This window comes from the organism of the source record quoted next, unplaced genomic scaffold, assembly GCF_019419815.1.
Source record: "Pyrus x bretschneideri cultivar Hongxiangsu unplaced genomic scaffold, Pyrus_bretschneideri_v1 Contig48, whole genome shotgun sequence".
NCBI lineage: Eukaryota > Viridiplantae > Streptophyta > Magnoliopsida > Rosales > Rosaceae > Pyrus > Pyrus x bretschneideri.
Genome location: NW_025999785.1, coordinates 2,789,214 through 2,807,536, shown reverse-complemented (window position 1 = coordinate 2,807,536; position 18,323 = coordinate 2,789,214). Strand labels below are relative to the sequence as shown.

Below are 18,323 nucleotides of genomic sequence, written 5' to 3'. Positions count from 1 at the left end.
TGGAACTTTTCGATGGTTATAAAACGAAAAACTAATTTAAATCAATATGTCGCTTAAAAGCGACACTGGGTTTCAAAATATTTAAAAAAACTAATTTAAATTGAAGATCGAATTCATTCATTCTATTCATATAGGGTCAAGGAATGTAGCTGTAAAAAATCATCAAAATCGGAGTTAAAATAACCTTTAAATCGTGATTTTTCGTTTATAACCGTCGAAAAGCTTTGTCCCGTTACTTGATCTCTGAATGTTTGTTTTTTGTGATTTTTTGCTGATGTGATCTTGAAGCATATGCAAACAAGTTTGACGGTTGGGATCGTTGAAATTAGTTTCGGAGAATTCGTATCCCATCAAAACAATAGATTGACTAATACTTAGAGTTTATTTATACTTTCATTAAGTATAACATAAGATTTTGTGGTATCTACTTGTGTAAATATTTTAATTTGAAGATCGAATTCATTAATTGTATTCATATAGGGTCAAGGAGTGTAGCTGTAAAAAATCATCAAAATCGGAGTTAAAATAACCGTTAAATCGTGATTTTTCGTTTATAACCGTCGAAAAGCTTTGTCCCGTTACTTGATCTCTGAATGTTTGTTTTTTGTGATTTTTTGCTGACGTGATCTCGAAGCATATGCAAACAAGTTTGACGGTTGGGATCGTTGAAATTAGTTTCGGAGAATTCGTATCCCATCAAAACAATAGATTGACTAACACTTAGAGTTTATTTATACTTTCATTAAGTATAACATAAGATTTTGTGGTATCCACTTGTGTAAATATTTTAAATTGAAGATCGAATTCATTCATTCTATTCATATAGGGTCAAGGAATGTAGCTGTAAAAAATCATCAAAATCGGAGTTAAAATAACCGTTAAATCGTGATTTTTCGTTATAACCGTCGAAAAGCTTTGTCCCGTTACTTGATCTCTGAATGTTTTTTTTTTGTGATTTTTTGCTGATGTGATCTTGAAGCATATGCAAACAAGTTTGACGGTTGGGATCGTTGAAATTAGTTTCGGAGAATTCGTATCCCATCAAAACAATAGATTGACTAATACTTAGAGTTTATTTATACTTTCATTAAGTATAACATAAGATTTTGTGGTATCTACTTGTGTAAATATTTTAATTTGAATATCGAATTCATTCATTGTATTCATATAGGGTCAAGGAGTTTAGCTGTAAAAAATCATCAAAATCGGAGTTAAAATAACCGTTAAATCGTGATTTTTCGTTTATAACCGTCGAAAAGCTTTGTCCCGTTACTTGATCTCTGAATGTTTGTTTTTTGTGATTTTTTGCTGACGTGATCTCGAAGCTTATGCAAACAAGTTTGACGGTTGGGATCGTTGAAATTAGTTTCGGAGAATTCGTATCCCATCAAAACAATAGATTGACTAACACTTAGAGTTTATTTATACTTTCATTAAGTATAACATAAGATTTTGTGGTATCCACTTGTGTAAATATTTTAAATTGAAGATCGAATTCATTCATTCTATTCATATAGGGTCAAGGAATGTAGCTGTAAAAAATCATCAAAATCGGAGTTAAAATAACCGTTAAATCGTGATTTTTTGTTTATAACCGTCGAAAACCTTTGTCCCATTACTTGATCTCTGAATGTTTGTTTTTTGTGATTTTTTGCTGATGTGATCTCAAAGCATATGCAAACAAGTTTGACGGTTGGGATCGTTGAAATTAGTTTCCGAGAATTTGTATCCCATCAAAACAATAGATTGACTAACACTTAGAGTTTATTTATACTTTCATTAAGTATAACATAAGATTTTGTGGTATCCACTTGTGTAAATATTTTAATTTGAAGATCGAATTCATTCATTGTATTCATATAGGGTCAGGAGTGTAGCTGTAAAAAATCATCAAAATCGGAGTTAAAATAATCGTTAAATCGTGATTTTTCGTTTATAACTGTCGAAATTAGTTTCATAGAATTCGTATCCAATCAAGTTCAATGGTGTGTGTGTGTGCATATATATATTAAGTAGATTTAAATTTATTTATTTTGTATGTATAACACTTAAGAAATTGAATCGTATGTATATTTAAGCCAATCCAATGATCACCAATTTTTTAAAATTTAATTTAATATATATATATATAATTATTATAGTTTTTAGGGATATAAAATTTAATTTAATATATATATAATTTAATATATATATATATATATACACACTTTATGTCGCTTAAAAGCGACACTAGTATTTAAAAATTATTAAAATAATGTTTACGTCGGTTTAAAAGCGACACTAGTATTTAAAAATTATTAAAATATATGTTTACGTCGGTTTAAAAGCGACATAAACATTTAATAACGCTTATAAGCGACAGTAAATCCGACGTCATGTTCAGTTAGTGTCGCAACTGCCTAATCCGCTACTATATTAGATTAAAGCGACACCACCCTCCGACACTATAGCCCCCTTTTGTAGTAGTGATTGTCAAATCCAATAACAGCAACTCACGATCCTTTTTTTCAATTTTCCAACATTTAAAGTGGCACCCAACCTGATGTTTGGATAATTAGAATCGTTTCTAGTTCAACTAATATTCTATTTCATTGCATCGTATGCAAGTGAAAGTATTATAACTGAATATAGATAATATAATGAAAGGATTTTCTGACCATTTAAGCAAAGCAATATGCACTGGAAACCGCCAAATTGTTTATGAGATCCATTTACTTTGGGTTACAAACTTCATTGCACTCGGTTTCTAATCTACTTGTTCGAGTAAAAAGATTCCAAACGGTGGATCGAAATACGCTCATTCTATTGCAAACGTGAAAGTAAAATATACATATTGTTAGTATATAAAAGTGTGCATGTGTGTATCGAAATTAAAGTGTGTCCAAACTTAAAGCGAGGTCAATAGTAACTGAATATCCTTTTTCAATCTCCTACATTTAAGTAGCATCCAAACCTAATTTTGGAAAAGAAAATATTCAATGTTACATTAGCTTCGGATACATAAGTAAAGATAGTAATGTTCTTTAGTTTTGGATTGAACTAAATGTTCGTAATGAAGAATAAATTGTCTACCTATTACTTAATATTTCTACAAAACAGAAGGATTGTAACAAATGTGTAAGTTAAAGGTGGGATTATTAAGTATTTACGTGTTGCATTATTAGGACCTACTCAAAGTCGACTAATATTAAGTTGGATTAAATTGTATGAAAGGGAAACTACTATAACTGAATTTAAATAATAAAACAAATGTAATCTATCAGTAATAGAACAAAACAATTATAAGTTAATAGAAAAACTGTAAGCGAAAAAGATGACATACTGACCCTGCTTCTCTGAAAGAAGGCTTGACCACCCCCATCCATCTGATTAAAATTGTCAAATTCGATCTCATCTACAGTTGCTTCCCTGCGTTTTCTTTTCCTTTTTATTTTTATTTTTATTTTTATTTTTATTTTTTTGGGGCTTCAGAAATTTTTTTAAGGCCATCTATATCTGAAACGTGAGAATTGCACTCTTGTTGCATCACAAAACTTTGTTCGGCAAATGTAAGGCTTTCAGGTAACATATGCTCATCATCAGTATGACAAACATTTTCAGTAAACATTTCAATTCCAATTGGAGTGCCAAAATTACTATCATTTTGTGGCATCTGATTCCGTTTGTTATTCCTAGTTCTTTTTTTGCATCATGTGTAGGAATTGTAAAATCCAAAGAACAAATCGATAGCTACACCAGCCGAAAACCGAAAGATTGATATTTGAGAAGAAAAAAAATGAAACACACATAAATCAAATTTAAAATTTTCCATCAAACCTAAATTATAATTAAATAAAGCGAATACCCAGTATCATATCAGAGTCACGGAAGCAAGGACTTTAAAATGCCACAATATTTAACAAATACTATGCATAGTTTATAAAAAATGAGTATACGGTTAACCTGTACAACGCATCTATGAGTTGCTTCTAAAAAGAGATGCACAAAATTTGACAAAAGCACCTATCCAAATAAAACAAAAAAAAACAAAAAAAAAACAAATTAAATAACAATTAGGCAAGAACCACAAAATGCAACCCAAAAAAAATTGAACCAAATCCACAATCCAAAAGCAAATAAATCACAAAAACACTAACTAATTTATGCTAGTTATTGATTTGACATACTAATCTGTGGTCATAATTCTATCACTCAGAATGGTGAAGTCAGTCGCCTATCATAAAGGTCTGGGAAATATAAAGATTTTTGCTCTCATTTTTTTTGGGTGTTATACCTGCTCTGCATACAAAAGTTAGTTCTGATATAGTTGTTATCATCTCTTCTATTTCTTTAGGATAAAAAGGTTATGTCATTCCAAAACCTTGAAAAACAACCTAAAAGCATCGGTATGACCTCCAGTGGAACTGATACCCTTTGTGATTATGTAGTTGGTATATGATTTATCACCTCAGATTTTGTATGTTGACATTATGTTCACTTAAGCTCCGAAGACATCCATCAGTCCCAAACCACATATTTCTAGGTACTTAAGGTTTTTAAACCCTGCAAATTGAAAATACAATGGAAAAATAATGAATCTTGGTAAAAACCAAAGTACAAACTGTTTTCGGAACTTAATCCTCAACAATAACGACAACCAGAAAACAAGATCAAGCGAAAGCTGAAGAAGAGCCCATTTTAGTTATTTTATTTTTAACACAATGTTAAAAACCAAACTCCTCACATTCAAATCAACACGAAATACCCCGTAAACTAAACTTCAAAGAAATTACATCACCACAACCAGCACTTCCCATAGGCCTCAAACCCACCGTGAATTTCAAATTGTTGAAAGATGATTGGGGCAAAGATAGAGAGAACGGTTGGGTTGGGGTTTGGTTGGTTAGTTTTTAATTTTTAATTTTATATCAATTGACTTGATTTCCTATAAGTTCTTATAAAATATTTATTTATAATAAAGGGCATTCTAGTAATCATACAAATTTTCATTCCGATTCTAGTGAATTAGTAAACAACTTATATTCAAACATGACCATTTATACTCCGATTCCAGAAAACTATAGTAAACAGCTTTAATCAAAATCTGGATTTCACTTCTCCTCAATTCAATTCCCACTCAATCCAATTCCACCTATTTTTATTACGGATTAGTAAACGAACCCTAAAAATATTCGTAATGAAGAATAAATTGTCTACCTTGTACTTATATTTCTACAAAACAAAAGGATTTTAACAAATATGTAAGTAAAAGGTGGGATTATTAAGTATTTACATGTCGGATTATTTGGACCTACTCAAAGTCGACTAATATTAAGTTGGATTAAATTGTATGAAAGGGAAACTACTATAACTGAATTTAAGTAATATAATAAAACAAATGTAACTTATCAGTAATAGAACAAAACAATTATAAGTTAATAGAAAAACTGTAAGCGAATAAGATGACATACTTAATCTTCTTCTCTGAAAGAAGGCTTGACCACCCCTACCCATCTGATTAAAATTGTCAAATTCGATCTCATCTACAGTTGCTTCAGCTGTATTCATATTGCTTTTTTTTTTCTTTTTTTTTTTTTTTTTGACTTGTTTTGGGCTTCAGAATTTTTTTTAAGGTCATATCTGAAGCGTGAGAATCTCACTCTTGTTGCATCACAAAATTTTGTTCGGCAAATGTAAGGCTTTCAGGTAACATATGCTCATCATTAGTATGACAAACATTTTCAGTAAACATTTCAATACCAATTGGAGTGCCAAAATTACTATCATTTTGTGGCATCTGATTCCTTTTGTTATTCCTAGTTCTTTTTTTGCATCATGTGTAGGAATTGTAAAATCCAAACAACAAATCGACAGCTACACCAGCCGAAAACCGATAGATTGATATTTGAGAAGAAAAAAAATGAAACACACATAAATCAAATTTAAAATTTTCCATCAAACCTAAATTATAATTAAATAAAGCGAATACCCAGTATCATATCAGAGTCACGGAAGCAAGAACTTTAAAATGCCACAGTATTTAACAAATGGTATGCATAGTTTATAAAAAATGAGTATACGGTTAACCTGTACAACGCATCTATGAGTTGCTTCTAAGACATCCATCAGTCCCAAACCACATATTTCTAAGTACTTAAGGTTTTTAAACCCTGCAAATTGAAAATACAATGGAAAAATAATGAATCTTGGTAAAAACCAAACTACAAACTGTTTTCGGAACTTAATCCTCTACACTATGACCAACAGCCTCTAAGATGAAAATTTAGAAGACCAGGCAATATTGTTTCCACGTTCTGTAAATATTATCAGTACAATTTAGCATGTTAGTTATGTACTTTATCTGACATAATAATGCAACTATCATACCCAAGAAACGTAAAAATCCAAGTTACCTCTATAATTACATTCTCCAGCATTTCTCATCTAATTTTCAATCCAAAAAACACATTAAGGTCAGTTACATGACCTTTCAAATTCCACAACTATTTAACAACTACTATGCATAATTCTTGAAAGATGAGTACAAAATTAACCTCTTTTGAAAAAAGAAGGAAGAAAGATGAAAGCTTAAGTCAAGGAATATAACTATGTTGAACTCAATTATATGCCCATTGAGAGGGAAACGCTTCTGCAAGTGAAAAAAACGTATTTATATAAAACAGCCTGTAGCTTTAGCTTAAGGTCGTGCACCATCTAAAAGAGATTCTTGTATCCATTCCAATTATAATCATGTGTACCATATCCCTCTACAATTCCCCACCACCAATCAACCACAACTGGTTTCAAATTATATTTGTGTACCATATCCCTCCACAATCACCCTTGCGCTGAGTAATGATTCACGTACTTCCTCATACTTGTTTATGGGTTCCTATCCAACAAAATTTCGGCTAAGTGCCCAAAAACTGTATTAGCTCACGAACCCAGAGAGGTTTATCAAATTCAAAGCAAAACTCACATATATTCTGAATATTCTAGAGTTAAAGAGAAGCAATGAGGTTCGGTTACGGAACCCAAAACGCCATTTTAATGAGTAAATGAATATCTAAACAGAGGTTAACAATTTTCAGCAATAAAAACCATGGCTTTCGATCAAAGTTGCATAAATTACAGAACATTGGGATAAGGACGAATAAAAAGCCCAAATTCCAATCAAGGAAAATAAAAAAAATTGTATGTAAATTGGGATTGGCAGCAGCTAAAGCATACTGAATCCAACGGGAGCCACGTGAGCTCCAAACAAAGTCACAGGTGAGCAATCACCTGATCGATCATAACACCATTGCAAATATGAAAAACATAAACAATTAAGTCAGCAACATGATATGCCATCCCTTTCATACAAACACAGATTGCAATTCAAATATGTCACATTAATTACAAACAATTACGAATCGAGAAACAATTAAAGCATCATCATGAATCGCAGTGTAACATGAACACACATCAATTAGAAAAGATAGAACTACTTGGCAATAAACATACAGAGAGTAAACATACAGAGAGGAACTGCTTCAGATCCTTCCCAAAAGCAATCTTCCGCATGATAACAAAAGAGCGGTTGATCTCTGATCTAATTGCGGACACAATCTGCAGAACCGACTTCTATGGAATTTGAACTTGTTAAATGTGGAGTGGAGACCTGAATGTAACAAATTGGTGTTAAGTGAATAATTCCAAACATATAAAATTTAGATCATCACACCCGAATGCAAACAGAACAATTAAATAAAGAATTGAAGGCATACACAATCTAATTAGAGAAATAAGTGAACTTTCCCATGCCGAAATCTGAAAGGCCAATAGAAGGCTCTCATTACAGCACAGAAGATGTTGGAACCTAAATCTCAACCCTAGCTCAACCTTAACTATTGCACATAGAAGAGAAGGAAGGAGGAAGATAAGGAGCAGAGCTCCAATATTTTTATATTTATTTCTTTTGTAACATTCTGATCTGTTTACAAACCAAGGAGCTGGTGCTCTTATACACGAAGTGTGACTACTGCCAGCTGACATTTCTAACAAATTCCCCTAATAACAAGTAAAACACTCAATTACACTCTTAATTAGAGCATAAACCTCAATTACAAATTGGGTACATAACAATACTTCCCCCTTGAAAATTAGCCTTGTCCTCAAGGCTTAAAAAAGAAATTGTGGGGACTTGTTTGAACGCAGCAGCACTCTCCTTCAGCTCTAGAAGCACCTCAGTTCCAGAAATGGCCATTACAATCCCGATATCAGCAAGCTTCAAAGTAGATGCACCATTCATTCCATCAACAGTTATAGCAGCAACCTCACCATCCTCTTTAAGCAACCTCACAATGTGCTTTGGTTCGACCCTTGAAAACAGAAGGCCATCACCTTGTCTCAGATGGGCTTTTGGATCACGTATAGTACTCATAAACTCTTTTCCTGTAAGGCTTCTTGAATGTACGTCTCCATCAGTACTAAACACGCCTATTTCACGGCATATTGCTTCCGCAATGTTCTGGTTATCTCCCATGATTACCATAACAAGAATTCCAGCTGCTCAGCAGTCTTCCACTACTTTAAACATCCTTGAAATCTTCTGGTCAGTGATCAGAACTCCAGCATTCTCGAATTCAACATACAATTTCTTCAGGGTTTGTAGCAAATTGAGGGAAGATATATCATTTGTCAATCTCCAATCCTTCCACCCCGACGATAGTCTCAAATGAGAAGGGTGACTCAATGGACAGGACACCAACAGGGACCACGACAAACAGGTACCCAGGAACGTTATTTGTAATTGCTGCAATATGGATTGATTCCAAAACTTTTTCAGCTCTTGAGCCATCAATGCCCTTGTCTCTTAAATTCACCAACACTAAATGGTTCTCTGTTCCAACAGAAACAATATCATAGCCCTTCTTGAACAAGCTCTCTGCAAGTTTTGAGAAATTACTAGGTGACTTGTGGGTTGTGGTTTTAACCATATCTGCATACTCAAAAGGAGAATTGTCCCCTGTATACAGATTCTTGAAGTGGAAACATGCAGCAGAGTCTTCGCCATCACAACGCTTTCCTGAATTGTTGTGATTGTTGACATCCCGAAAAATGACTTCCAAGAAATTAAGGGTCTGTGCGATCAGTGACTTCCTCTGATTAAGTGGCAAGGCATCAGACAAATTCGCATTATCAACATAATATTGTTTCGTCTCTGCCAAACGCACCACCTCCTTGAAAAGCATTCCATGAATTAATAGAAATAAGATTGAAGCAGGTGGTAGTGCTATCCATCTGACCCCTACCTTCTCAATTGCCTTCGCAACATGATAGAACTCCACATTTTGAAAATGGGAAAGCTCATTCCATTTGTATTTAGAATTTGGGGTTGGCTTCTAGGGAATGGCAAAGGCAATTGGTGGTATACTTGTAGCATATTGGTGAAAAGTAATAGACCTTCCTTGTAATTTACTTACAAAAAGCTCAACAAAAAGTGTCCTCCAAATGAATCCCTTCAAAGAATGGTCTAGCCTACTCAGAAATGGACCAAGCGTCGGAGGAAGAATGGTAATTTGAAAGATACTCCCACAAGAATATATATCAGGAAAATGATGGTCAACCCAACTCAGAAACTTATCGCTGCTACCAACTTGGATATAGTCTATAGGGGTTGATTCATCCCTAATCCGAACAATGTTCCACAAAGGCTTGAGCAGCTGCAACAAAGTGGCAGTCTGAAACTCAAAGTTTCCACGAATAATCAAGTCCAAGAACTTAGACAACATACGTTCTGCATAATCTTCTCCTAATTGCATCATATGCGGCTGTTTTTCCCATAAGGGTTCTCTGCCCAAATTATCACATGGTTGTCCTCCATGGGTTTGCAACTCATCCATGAACTGCAAGACCATAATTGTTCCATCACCCCACCTCAACTTTGTAAGCTGGGACACATACTTCTCATGAGCATAATGGGATGACCCCAACACCGTAATAGAAGAACCTGCAGCAAGCCCACAAGGAAGATACGTCAACTTATCTCTTATTGCCAATACTTCCCCACTCATTGATAACCATGAGGGACATGACTCTGGGTTTCCCTCAATTATAAAACTCTTTCAAATCTCCTTCAACTTAGCCACATCTTTATCATCTTTATAGCTTGACATTGGCAAGATTTCTTTCCACGAACCCAGTATGAATGTCAAGACCTCGGTAAACCCATTCCTTGCAATCCCTAATCTGATGAGTTTAGTGTATTCATAAGCAATTGCAACATCCTCCACAATATCCCAAGCATCCAGGTTGCTACTCAAAGACATATTATCTGTATTCAGTCTCTTAGACATGTCCTCAAACAGTTCCAGTATAGCATGCAATTACACCAAATAAAAGCAATACCTCAGATCCAGTTTTTGTGGTATCGGGGAACGAGTGCTTAAGGATTGGCCACGGAGCAATGGTCATCGTAGAAGCATGAATCACTGTCTTCGATGCCGGAAGAGAAAATGTGGTTGCAACAGAATCGTTCGACTGTGGCTTGACGGTCGAAGTTGCCAGTGCTCGTAACAACGGTGAAGATGAGAGCAGCGGTGGAGCTTGGATTGCTGCCGGAATAAGTTGCGATTGGACTCCTCCAACACAAATTGGGCTCCGAGGTAGCTGGATAGGCTCAATCGCAGGAGAAACATAATGATCGGTGGCAAGAGGGGCAGAGATGCCTTCCCCAACGCTTCGAGAATGCAGCTCGTTACCAAATTTGTCGAAATAGGCAGGAAGCTTGGTTGCAAAGGCCTTTTCGATAGCAGCGTCAATGAGAGAAGGTAACGAGGCCATCGTAGCCTCCAAGGAAGCAACACGATCTTCCAGGGAAGAGAAACGAGGGGCAGCGGATCCAAGAATCGATATGGGTGATAACATTGTTAAAACCCAAATCTCAACCCTAGCTCAACCTTAACTATTGCACATAGAAGAAAGGGAAGGAGGAAGATAGAAGGAGCAGAGCTCCAATACATGAAGTGTGACTACTGCCGGCTGGCATTTCTAACAAATCCCCCTAATAACAAGTAAAACACTCAATTACACTCTTAATTAGAGCATAAACCTCAATTACAAATTGGGTACATAACAGAAGACAAAACTTAAAAATTTTGAATTTCATGAAAATTTTGATAAGTAAAGAGATTGAAACTAAAATGAGAAAAAAAAAATATTAAAATTGAACAAAACCAATTTAAGGCCCTTTTCGAAATCCCTCGTACCTTAAAATTTAAATTTCAAAACTGAAAGAGGAAGGCAAGTTATGGGTATATTCAAGATTTCTTGGCAAATAAGCAGGAATTAAACAACCAATTTCAAATTGAGGACAAAAATCTTACCAGGCAAAGGAGCTATCTAGCTCGTTGATGTCGGAGTTGTAGAAGACGCACCAGAGGCAGTCGCGGGAACCGTGTTCGCCCAGAAGTGGTTGCGGGAATCGGGAACGGTCTAATATACATCGGATTAGAATAGAAGCAGAAATGTATGCAATCATTAGAGAAAATTTACAGAGTCTTCTTCCAGTACGTTTACTAACTTATACTGTGTACAAAAACTAATCACATAAGATATGACTTGAAAATATAATAATATTCAGATTTACGTTATAGAATTGAAAGAGTAACAGTTAAACTCTCCTTTTACGAAACAAACAATCCTTCTCTCTTTGTAAACCAATCCAACCAAACCTTTCTTATTTATCTTAAACATATAAAACCAACACATTGTGTGATAGTAAAGATAAAAATGCTTTTTTTTTTTGTCTTTTATTTTTTTTATTTTTTATGAAATGATATGGGTTTGTCAATTCAAATTATATATAAGACTTTGTTGTCGGACTATATTATAGGTGAATGATAATTTATCAAAGTTAATTGGTGTGGGTACTAAACACGGCGAAAGAACGGGAATTTTTTTTTAAAAATGAAGGTACAAAGTGTTCTTGGTGCTTGAAGATGATACGAGTGAAATCAATGCGCTAATCATTGGCAAATCAGGTGAAAAGGTTTTTGGCATGGCCTGTAAAGATTTGGTCTTCAATCAATCAGCAGATCAAAAACAGTTGCCAAGTGAGTTTCTCAGACTAAGAGGCCAGAGAAAAAATTTTCACCTCCAGTTTGGAAGCAAGAGAAATTTATTGAACTCAAACGATTTCCTCATCTGCAACATTTTTGAAGACCTTAGCATCCAGCCAACAACTCCACAGTCCATTAGCAGAGAAATTGCAATATCTTCTATAACAGTTTCATCTTCCACTGCACCTATTGAGACAACTGGGGAATCACATAAAAGAAAAAGAGAACCAATTAGAAGAACGCTTTTTACAGATTCTGAAAAACGGTTATACTCTGTATAACATTATTTTTAGGGAGTTTTAACGAAAAGTCAGCAATACTGTTCACTTTAACGAAAAACCACATTTTAACACTAAAAAGTCAATCCTGGCACTATTTACTTTACTCTTGATTTTGTCCTTATCAATAAAACTCAAAGTTTTCAAACATTTTTCATTAGGTTTCCTTTATTTTTAACTACATCTCAAATTAATCTCAATCTAATCCAAATTTAATTTTCTGATTTTTTTGATATCTTAACACAGTGAAACAGAAGAGATCTCTGAACCAAATGTGCAAGATTTCGATCAAGTTCCGATTAAACTGTTGAAAAAAAAATCCTCCCCAACTAGCTCAAAACAGACGTTGCTGCACAGAAAAAAAAAAAAAATTAGGTGACTTTGTTTTCTTACTGCTTCTTTCATACTATAAATCTATTCATGTACAAACCGTATTCCATGTGTATTAACATTTGATTTTCTTTTTGTATTTTTTTCCAATTATCCAAATTTTTTATCTGCAGTGACTGCTCCAAGGAAAAAAAAAACTTTTGCTGCTCTACAGAGGATATTATCATCTGTTGTCCAAAATAGAACAGTGTTGACTAATATTTTTTGTCTGTAAATAGTCCTTTGCTAACATGAATTCCCCATTTTTTGGTGTATAGAAACAATCTGCCGTTTTGAAACATTTTATCTTCCAATGGTGATACACCAATCAGCATCTAGGGTAGTTATCAAAGGGGAATAACAGGATAACTACTTTTGTATGTGGATGACAGAATAGTTGATAATGCCTTCTATGTATGTTGTATAAATTTAGACAACTATGTACAAATATTTGCTATATTTTCTATCCAATGTTTATTTCAATCTCTACATATTTATATGTTAATGACATAATCTATAGCTATATTTTCGCTTCCGCAACAACATGCGGGTAAAATTTAATAGTTATTTTCTGTACTAAAACCTGGTGGAAAAGTATTGTTCATTAACAATGCCGTTCCGGTTTCGTCCCTCATTTTCTTCTTGGTTTTCCAGCTTTAGTCGGATTGTGCTGTTAAGTGGCGATTTTGCCCTTCTAAATGCGTGTTGTGCGTGCGTGCTACCCGCGTCCTCATCGTGTGCCTTTTCGTTGGATTTTCTTCCTCCTATACTGTTATACACGTGTTGCTCATCGTGGAAGGGAAGAAATGGACCCGGCTTCTCTGCCCTTCCAATTCCCATACACTTTCATCTCCTCCTATTTTGTGCAGTCACGGTTAAGCTACATCAACATTTTGTATTGATTTTTTTTTATAGAGATAATAAGACAAAAAGCAATAGTGATATAAATTGTTGACGTGGCTTAACCGTGACCTCACAGATAAGAGGGGATGAAAGTGCATGGGAACTAGAGGGCAGAGAAGCCAGGTCCCTTACATGGAAAAGCAGGCTCTTCCAGTTGCTTCCACAGATTTGTTGAGCTCTCTCTCAAGCTCTGAATCTCTGGCCTCCGCAAGAAGGTATGTCTCTCCCCCTCTCTCATTTTTTTTTTTTCAATTCGAATTTTCTTTGAATGAATGTTGGATCTGTTGCTGGGAAGAAATTTTAAACCTAGAAAACCTTGATTTTTAGGAAATCGGTAATCCGAAAGCTTAGGTTTCCTGGTGAGTTCTCCGACATATTTGTTTCGAGTTCTCTTTTTTTTGTTGAAATTTTTGTGATTTTAGTTTTAAAATTTGGGTTTTTTTATTTGAACCAGGTACAGCTTCTTTCATTTTCTTTTGTTTCCGGGAAAATTTAGGGCTCCAAAGTGTGTAGAATTGTAGAAGTAAAAGCATGTCTCAATCTTTATGTTGGTCTGTATACAATGAAACTGAATTTTGATTTTGTGTTTTGGCATATCCTTACTGAAATTTTGTGATTTGGGATTTGTAGAAGTTAGTGGCGATTCAAAACCGTTAACTGGGATGATAAATGATAAATGGTGAGGATACTATGATGATAACACAAATTCACTATTTTGCACAGGTGGTGTTCTGGTTTTTCATTTTGATAAATGATGATAAATGTTGACGTGATTTAACCGTGACCACATAAATAGGAGGGGATGGGAAGGGTATGGAATGGGGAAGGCAGACAATCCAGGTCCCTAAATGTACTACTCTGCACTGTATACTGGTTGACAAAAGGTGAGCAACCATTATTTAATGATTTTAATTAATAAACCTTTAGTATTGCCCATTGAAAATTTGTTAATTGTTTTAATGCATATGATATAACGTTTCTGCTTTCCGTAATAAACACTATCTAGGATCTGATTATCATCTTTAGACATTACTTGATTTTATATTGTCAAATGATATATATTTTCATACCCACTGTGTCTATAGTATATGGATTTCTTTTTATAATATTCAAAGCCTTCTATTCTTTGTATTAGATTTTTGTATACGTAAACAATTTTTTTTTAAAGTGTTAATTAAAATGGTTAATTGATAGTTACTATTTACCTATGCATATTCTTTCTTAGTATTTACTATCCACATGCATATTCATGTTATACTAAATCTAAATGTAATGTTCACTGTCATTCAGTTATTCACCGAATATTTAACAATATTTTTTTCCTTGCATTTTTTCTCACGCTTAATTGTCAAGCAACAAGCAATATAAACTTATACAAATTTTGTTTTTTCATTGTTAATCTACTGATGCTAGGGATAATTTGAGTTGAGCTTTTACATTCTTTTGAACATTTTTCATATTTAACTTGCAAGGTCAGTGTCATTGTACAACTTTCCACAATTGTTTGTTCTGTCCTTCTCCCTTTTGTGTAATTTTAGTTAATTGAACTACTCTTTTTAGCTTAAGATTGAACTGAAGTGCTAAGAACTTAGTTAAATAAAAATTTAATTTGGCTTGATGACATTTTGGTGTTTGGTGTTGAATGCATGATTATTAGTTCCACAATCATTGAATACATGATCTTTCATATGTTTTTACGATAATATATCATAGTCCTGCAGCAACGCATGGATCACATTTTCTATTTACAACTATACGATCGCAGGGACAAAATTTGGAATAGCAATGGACCACAAGTACTAATCAATTCCAGTCTAGCTGGCTTAGTGAGTAAAATAATACAAGGGTAATTTTGTACACAAGTCATATTCAAGTCCCATTCAGTCCAGCACTACACAAGTCATATTCTTGCCAGTCTATGGCCCACCAAACGTACCCCTCTCTCTTCTCTCTCTTGCGCAATGCCCCGCCTTCATTGCACACCACCTTCTTGGTCCTTAGTTAATATTGTTCAATAATTAAGATCTCATTAATTTTTAGATTTTAATCGTAGCTTTTGATATTAATGTATTAATAAATTTACATGTTTTTGGTTGGAGCAGAAACAATTTGCTTAGCTTTACACCTGTCCCAAGTATTGTTTCTGATACATTTTGCTTTCCGTACAAATTTCTCCAGCAAAAAATAATTTTGCTACGTGTATGGGGTCTGATCATGGTTGTCAATAATTTGCGAGCTCCCCACAAGCTTTGAACAGTTAGAAATTTAGCAGCAATCCATGCAAATATACGCGAATCACCTTAGAGTCTGTTTGTAATTGCTTTTTTAAACTGATGTGAGCATGGGATGTTTATAAAAAAAAAAATTTTGGAAGGGTTAGAGCATCTCCAACAGGGCCTAAGTAAATGAAGTTCTTTGCTATTTTAACAAAAAAAAATGCAGAAAAAATTTCTATTAAGCTACCTAATTGACTAGCTAAATGTATTTAGAAAATTTCATTTTAATCTTTAAAAATTGTGAGTTTTAAAATATCTTATATATAAAGCCGGAGCCTCAATTTAGGGTCACAGCCTCGACAAAAATGATTAGGATCGGAATGCCCCTCAGCCAAAAAAAAAAATCAAAAGCAACAAAGAAGAATGCATAAAATAATACAAGGGTAATTTTATAAATTTACTTTTTAATAATTTTGTCATAGGACAAGTGGGTAGGCAATCTGACAGAGGTAGGAGCAATTAAGTGTGATCAATTGTTTAGTAAATATTTTTTTGAGTAAAGTACAAAAAACTATCTCAATTATTGATGTCCCGACACTTTTATACCTCATCTTTTAAAATTAACAATGTCATACCTCATCTTACGAATTTGTGTCAATGTTATACCTTTCGTTAGTTTGGAGTAAATTTCTCAGTCAAATGCGGACGTGGCATGATTTATGACCCACTTTTTATTAAAAAAATTAATAAAATACTATTAAAAACTAAAAAAAAATCATTTAATATTTTTTTAAATATTAAAATAATAAAAAAAAAGTTAAAAAATAAAAAAAACCAAACAACTCTTTCCCTCCCTCCATCCCTCCCCCTGTGAGCCTCCAACCCAGAAAACAAATTAAGAAAAAAAAAAAAAAAAAAACCTTCATCCCTTCCCACCCTCCTCCCCCGGGATCCTTCTTTCTTCTCCCTCATCCCCCCCCCCACCCCCTGCTGCAAACCTGCAACCCAGAAAACAAAAGAAGAAGAAAAAAAAAAAAAAAAAAATCTTTATCCCTTCCCACCCTTCCCCCCCCCCCCCAAAAAAAACGTCGTTCTTTCTTCTCCCCCATCCCCCTTGCCGCAAGCCTGCAACCTAGAAAACAAAAGAAGAAAAAAAAAAAAAAAAAAAAAAAACTTTATCCCTTCCCACCCTCCCCCCCCCCCCGGTCCTTCTCTTCTTCTTCTTCTTCTTCCTCCTCCTTCTTCCCCCCCCCCCCCCACGGTCCTTCTCTTCTTCTTCTTCTTCTTCTTCTTCCTCCTCCTTCTTTTGCTTTCTGGTTTGGCAGGGGGTTGGATTTGTTTTTTTTGGGGGGGAGGGAGACGAACTGGGTTTGTTTTTTTTGGGGAGAGGGACGAACTGGGTTGGGTTTTTTTTTTTTTTCTTCTTCTTCTTCTCCTCCTTCCTTCCTTCCTTCCTTCTTCTTCTTCTTCTTCTTCTCCTCCCTTTTCTTCTTCTTCTTCTCCTCCTTCCTTCCTTCCTTCTTCCTCTTTTTCTTCTTCTTCGGGGGGTTGGGGCAAATTTTTATTTTTTTTTGGTTGAATCACGCAGGGAAGAATATGGGGAGAGAGAGAAAGGGGGAGGGGGGGTGGATGGGAAGGTTTTGATTTTTTTGATTTTTTTTTTTGTTTCAACTTTTTTTTATTATTTTAATATTTAAAAATATTAAATGATTTTTTTTAAATTTTTTAATAGAAAGTGGGAGTCTAGATCAAGTCACGTCAGCATTTAACTGACAAATTAACGACAGGCTAACGGAAGGTATAACATTGACACGAATTCGTAAGATGAGGTATGACATTGTCAATTTTAAAAAATGAGGTATGAAAATGTCATGACATCAATAGTTGAGGTAGTTTTTTGTACTTTACTCTATTTTTTTTTATTCTTAATGTAAATTTTATAAAGATTGATTTTATTATGTGAATTCAATTGCTTTAATTGATTTATGAAAGATTTTTTCTAGCATAATATAAGATTATTCATTTATCGTGAATGATTGCTTTCTTCTTCGGGCTTTGGCTAACACGTGGCTAAAACAGTGGGCCTAGATTCAAGCTCTCAACTCTCAATCATTAACTGCAACTTCAATGACTCACATGTATGCAGTGCAAGTTCTCAGAGTGATTACATTGGAAGTTTGGTGTGAATTTGTTGCCGGAGGTTCCCGCTCACTGTGCCTTTGTGTTAGTCCACACAAATCCAACATGATTTTTTTTCGGATTCTTTTGGTGAGGATTCTAAAAATTCGTAAATCGTATTCGCTTATTAGTTTTTGTTAAATTTTAAATAAAAAATTTAAATCGTATTCTATTTGTGTTTAATTTTAAATTAAAATATTTAAAATATTTTTTAATTGTACAATGTACGATGAACGAACATGGTTTATAAATCTTTGAATCCTCACAAAAAGAATCCGTTGAGGATCCGGATTCCA

At 34.2% G+C, this 18,323-nt stretch overlaps 1 protein-coding gene across 2 annotated transcripts; it reads right to left on the bottom strand.

Moving 5' to 3' along the window:
• Nucleotides 1-7,893: 7,893 nt before the first annotated feature.
• LOC103928279 lies at nucleotides 7,894-11,663 on the bottom strand. 2 transcript variants are annotated; one of them, XM_048568601.1, is made up of 3 exons: nucleotides 11,349-11,663; nucleotides 10,372-11,026; nucleotides 7,894-9,973 (listed from the first exon to the last, which is right to left on the bottom strand). In XM_048568601.1, exons 2-3 carry the CDS (start codon nucleotides 10,888-10,890, stop codon nucleotides 9,902-9,904), a joined length of 591 nt encoding a protein of 196 aa, XP_048424558.1. In that variant the 5' UTR covers nucleotides 10,891-11,026; nucleotides 11,349-11,663; the 3' UTR covers nucleotides 7,894-9,901. The 2 variants fall into 2 exon arrangements, with proteins under 2 accessions (XP_048424558.1, XP_048424559.1); XM_048568602.1 differs by lacking the exon at nucleotides 7,894-9,973 and adding an exon at nucleotides 10,105-10,278 and having other exon boundaries at nucleotides 11,349-11,661.
• Nucleotides 11,664-18,323: the final 6,660 nt, after the last annotated feature.